A 6,203-nucleotide genomic window follows, 5' to 3' on the forward strand; every position below is an offset into this window, starting at 1 on the left:
ATCTTTTATTAACCAGTGAAAAATGGTACAAAATGTAGCCCACCTGCGAACTCGGTGCAAGCAACGAGTCATCCAAGATGGCTGCCAAGATGGCTTCTATGTATTGTGACAAGTTGTATGGTTATTAGCCTGCAGGCGATCCTATTGTGGTGATGGGCATGCACAGGTAGGTGTCGAAGAGTGTGATGGCAATGATTTATTTGGACGTACATGCAATACTGAGTTCCCAGGGTAAGTTTGAAATCTTCTTCAGTTTTAGCAGCATCTTTATATAGGTTTGACATGGTCTGTAGTTCTGCAGTGGCACCATAGACAACCCACTGGCTGTCTATGGGGCACAAATCGTGAATAGGCCATCGTCATATTGTGTTATGAGTAGTAACGAAGAGAATCGACTACCCCCAACTATAAATCTTACTTTGATTACATAAACACATTTTTGGGAAAGATTTTTATGTTTACTTTGATGCATACTTCTGAATAAGTCTTCCAAATAGGACACCTTGTCATTTTCTTTCTGTCCAAATTTAGACTCATTCTTCCAGGTTTCATGTAATGCAAAGGATCACAAATTAGGTTTTAATGAATTAATGATTTTATGAGGATTAAAAAAAACCCTGTAATATGTAATTTTATATAAACGATTGTCATGTTATATTATGTAATGTTTTTGGCTTCCAGTGCATTTTTTGCTTATTTTTCTATCTGAAATATACATAAACAATAATTCTAATATTAACAAGAAGTGCCATATTCTACATCTACATTTGGAAGTCTTGGATATTTGATGATTTATATTACTTTTTCTTCATAGTGTGATGATTTTCAAATTTTCAATTTTTTTCTCAGATTCGTGACCCGAGGTCGTCTTCGATGTACTAAAAGGTGCCAGTTAGATAAAAGTAGATGCCTAATAACTTCCTCCAGACCTTCATTTAGATGAACTTTAACCTTACTTCAAAGAACAATTTACTGATTCCATAAACACCTCAAGGTTTCAATAGCGCCACCTTTGGATGAAAATTAGAAAGATATATTGGGATGAATATCTACAAAGTAGTTGTATTGTTGTTTATTACTTTCAATCGATTTTCCAAAGTCGTTTCGAGTCGCTTGAACTGTCACGAACAGACCTTATCAATGATACATCCTTGATCATGACAGCCTCTGCCAAAAAGGATCAAGAGCTATTTAAAATCAACTTGCTGTTCAACGAATAGTCCTGGAATATTGAGGTTAACAAATTGAACTGTTTAAAGTGTTTTGTGACCTGATTTGTATGTAGCTCATTATTTCAGAAATTCTAATTAGTAGACATTATAATAGAAAAAAAAAGACATTTATCAACATTTGTTGTATACGCGAATTACCATTATTCGATTTCTGTAACACCTAACGGTTCTGTCATACTTTGTACATGTTAAGTGTTTTCTTTCACATAATAAATATGGTGTAAATAATGATGATTATATTGGAAACTTAAAATGGAAAGAGTAACTAAGGTTTACTCTGTATACAAGCAATAATGTTTTTAGTCGAAACTCTCTCACCTGGAGTACCATCACATGGAATGGATAGATATACTGGAGGAAAGACAACAATAATGGCAATATACATACATACATACATACATACATACATACATACATACATACTGCCACAGGATATTGATTTCAGCACAGGAAAAGATTCGTCAGCTTCATAGTTTCATCAACAGCAGAGGAGAGAATTACCATTCTCCTGTGTACTGCATAAGATTTGCAATCATGTGTGTCGCAAAAATATATTCCACAAATCGATAACCGACAGAGACAAAATATATGATGTCCAGGCTTAGAACGGTCAAGTTCGCGCCTGCTATGCTTTAAATTTATGACAAGCTACAGTGAGATCTCTGAAAGTGCCAGCCTTAACAGATCCAAAGTAGGAGCTTAAGACGTGCACCAAATAAAAATACTGTAAAACTCTACTTAAGAAAATAAATCAGTATCGAACAATGAATAATACTAACCCTAATCTAAACATTGCACATTTGCGTAGGAATAAGAGTCAACAATATAGAACATTCATAACTCTCAGATATATATATATATATATATATATATATATATATATATATATATATATATATATATATATATATATATATATATATATATATGTATATTATATATATATATTTTTTTCAATACAAGGTAAACATTGAAAGACTTGTCTTTTGCGCCACGTTCTCATTAATCTATACTGCCGTGTTTCGAACAGAATAAATGTTACAACCCTCCAATTAATCAAATACATCTTCAGCTTGTCTAAGGGTCGATAACAACATTGGTATTACATGGTTACCATGGTGATGTATACTAGAAAACTAACATAATCAGCGAGATGGTTTGAGATGACAGCTACAGCTCTTTGGGTTAATGTGAGATGGTACTGCTTAACGAGTGAGAGAGGTTTCGGGAATTCCTAGTTTGTTAGTGAAAGTTCTTTAACCGTCATATGCAATATGCAAATTTAGGAGTAAGATGTCATATTATTTTCGCATATGCTCGGTGTATTATTACTGTACTCTAAATTCATTTTAACGTTTGGAAACATGTCTACTATTTATCTGTATTTATTAAATATTTTGTCAACATCAAAATATGATTGAAAATAATTTTATGTTGTAATAAAATTAATATAAATTCCACTCCTTTTTCTTGTTTCATCTGTTTTGCTCGCTGAAAGAGTGTACACCACTGCGAATTATTTTTCATTTCTTGTGACGTCACAAACATTTTGATAACGTTCTCATTCATTATTTCTTATTACATTATACCACTATATTGATGGCACAAATGGAGAGATTTGATTGGTCTAGACATCGAACTAGCGCGTCTAAAATGAGCGATAATGCACAGTTGGCACGCATCCAATTTTTGATGTTCACTGTTCGTCTACGAACGTTGCAGTCCATGCGGGGATGGTGGTGGAAATGAAACCAGAAAATGTTGTGTCTTATCTTGTTTCCGATACTTTCAATATACTGGTATAATATAATAGCGATAAACCACCCCATGGAATGGTATACCACTCGGTTTTGACTAGTGAACTCAATATATGCACTCGCTATCGCTCGTGCGTATATTTCGTTCACTGGTCAAAACCTCTTGGTATACCATTCCCAGGGGTGGTTTATTGCTTAAACAACGTCCATCATGCAAAAATGACACAATTTTTTAAATCTTAAAGAAATGAAAATACTTGGTATTTTTGAATAGTTATCTCTTGCTGACTTAACTCGTATAATACATATGATTATCTGGATTTGACTTATATTGCGCCACCATTGCAGATTTATTCATGTCACGAGTGAAGGGATTAACAGTCTGACAAGATTAAAACACTCAACTGTTTACGCTTGACTGACTTCTTACAACAACTTTAATCATTCCATTAGAGCATTCTACAAACACAAAGTCTATATTTAGTTAACAATTGCTTAAGATTGAATTCTCACATTGTGAACACTGTTGATGATTATGCAGTATTATTTCTGCATGGTAAATGCAGAAATGTCTGCACTTTAGGCATACACATCTGATGTGATATATATTAATGATACTATGCCTAGAACTTCTATCTGTGAATTCTCTCACACTGAGTGCCTGGAATGCCTGTTAGTCACTTGATCAAATAACTGACGTAAGGTTCTGTAGAGCTATAGGCATATGTATGTATGTATGTATGTATGTATGTATGTATGTATGTATGTATGTATGTATGTGTGTATGTATGTATGTATGTATGTATGTATGTATGTATGTGTGTATGTGTGGTGGGGTGGGATATTATTGGGGTTGGCAGTATTGGCCGCACACCCTACCAGAGTTGGCCACTGGTACTGCCCCTGGGTCCATTACTATTGGTGACTGTGGGTACATCATGACCATAAATGATGTGTAAATTGGACAGTAGAAAGTCATATGAATATAAAATATACCATGAAAATAACCTGATCAATCTTATTTGGTCATTGATAGATTTGAATATTGTCTGGGCAATAAAATGATTGGACAAGAAGACTTAGCCTAGACTCGATGACAGCTGAAAGAGAGAAAAGTAGCCAGGGATAGAAGAAAAAAAGGTTTTATATCACCACAAAAATCAAAGAGTCAATTGATCAATATCACACACAAAATAAATTTTATTTCTCCACAAAAATTAAATCATTCAATAGATTAATCATTCATTCATTCAAACAATAAATCAATCAATAGATCGATCGATCGATCGATTGATCAGTCAATTACATGCTCGCTGATCCCTGTGTTCATACCTGACTACACATGGCATTTCAGCTAACCGGACAAGCTTCTGTAAAGTACGTCATTGAATTGACTGAGCACAAAACACGTGCTTTATGCTGTCGAAGACGAAATGGGAGTGATCAATAATGAAATGTTCTCTAAATACTGCTGTGTTCTTTTGTTTCAGGTCACGATCTCCAAATCGAATATTGATCGAAAACTAAAAACTATAGCTGTATATTATAGTCTTTAGAGTGAAAAGGGTTACTTTACAATTGATATGTTATTGTAAACTCATTTACTTAAGGACTCAACTGTTATCATACCCTCATAACTATCGATCAATTTACAGTAAAGCGACGATCACAGAGGGTTTCCCATTTAAATGCTGCCAGTTTATCACAGTGTTTAGCCACAATTTGAAGAGATTGATGGCTGTAGCATTGCTGCATAGTTTTATCGTGCGTTCCGCATAGCAAACAAACATCGGTGCATGTTAGTTTAATCAGGTGACAATGTTACTCAGCATTCAAAGTATGTGTTCCACGTCAACAGATCAAGGTTATAGTGAATTGCACTCGGTCTCAATTTAATGTTCAGAAGAATGAACACAAGCCGGAGGACAGGATTTACAGAGGTTGATGAAAACGAGAAAGTGTTATGTAGTAGAGGAAGGATGGCGGATGAAGAGGAGAGAGAGAGAGAGAGAGAGAGAGAGAGAGAGAGAGAGAGAGAGAGAGAGAGAGAGAGAGAGAGAGAGAGAGAGAGAGAGAGAGAGAGAGAGAGAGAGAGAGAGAGAGAGAGAGAGAGAGAGAGAGAGAGAGAGAGAGAGAGAGAGAGAGAGAGAGAGAGAGAGAGAGAGAGAGAGAGAGAGAGAGAGAGAGAGAGAGAGGCAGGCGTATGTATGCGTGTGTGTTGGAATATGTATGTATGTATGTATGTATGTATGGATGTATGTATGTATGTATGTATGTATGTATGTATGTAGGTATGTTCTGGAAAAATAGGAAAAACTAGCAAAGCAGTTACATCACAGGTAGACAGGATAAATGAGGTTTGGATTATTGAAGTTTAGTACACAGCGTATGCATTCGGTATAATCATAGCACTCTGATATCACATAGGTCAGAGGTCAAACTGCATCAATTAACTTTCATCGTGATATTCAATATACAAATAAGAATGAGAGGCCTATAAATATATGTTAACCCTTATATACTTTATCAATATTATTTACCTGTCTGGGACTGAAATTAGGTGTTCGAGAACGGTTTATTAGTAGTCTGTCTTGTTTGGGAATAAAGTTGTTCATTTGGAACATACAGTGTATGATAGAATAGAAGCACTGATAATTTGATTGTCTTTTGATATAATCAATATGGAATGAAAGGTTGCAAGGTTGACAAAACCGATGACCGATAACTTATCTTTTACATCCAATTATAATTTGTAGAGTGAATGTGAATGTATAGTAACGAGTAGATCGTGGCTTATGAACAGAAAACATCACGACATACAGTTATTGGATTGGGTTGTCAGATGTTGTGGTGTTGCTGGTTATAATCCTGTAATGGTATTCAGCAATTTAAGCTAATTGTTCATGCGTATGCGCACAGATGCAACACAAACACAATTCACAAACACACACACACACACACACACACACACACACCCAATATATGCAAAACAAAACAAAGCAAACAGATGGCTTTCGGATTAAATGAATATCTAGTTCTTCATCGAAATCTAGAACTAAATGCATTTAATCTTTCCATATTTACAGTACATTTATTATTTTCTCTTTTCACCAATGTTAGGGCAAAGGTTATCGTCGGCCTATTTAATCAAAATATCTGTATCCCACGAGTTTATTATACACCACTCACACCCACACTACCTAATCCTAAATTG

At 34.9% G+C, this 6,203-nt stretch overlaps 1 protein-coding gene across 10 annotated transcripts in view; it reads left to right on the top strand.

The window, feature by feature from the left end:
• Positions 1-1,631, top strand: part of LOC144450491 (uncharacterized) — a 32,319-nt gene extending 30,688 nt beyond the window's left edge. For 6 of the 10 annotated variants that reach the window (XM_078141121.1, XM_078141117.1, XM_078141122.1 and 3 more), the window contains 2 exons: positions 129-231; positions 850-1,631. In XM_078141121.1, coding sequence (XP_077997247.1) covers positions 129-231; positions 850-943 — 197 coding nt within the window. In that variant the 3' untranslated portion in view covers positions 944-1,631. Of the gene's footprint in view, positions 1-16; positions 232-849 lie in introns of those variants that run through there. The other 4 variants (XR_013482250.1, XM_078141124.1, XM_078141123.1 and 1 more) reach the window with 4 other exon arrangements.
• The last annotated feature ends 4,572 nt before the right edge of the window (positions 1,632-6,203 follow it).

Source organism: Glandiceps talaboti, chromosome 20, assembly GCF_964340395.1.
Source record: "Glandiceps talaboti chromosome 20, keGlaTala1.1, whole genome shotgun sequence".
Taxonomy (NCBI): domain Eukaryota; kingdom Metazoa; phylum Hemichordata; class Enteropneusta; family Spengelidae; genus Glandiceps; species Glandiceps talaboti.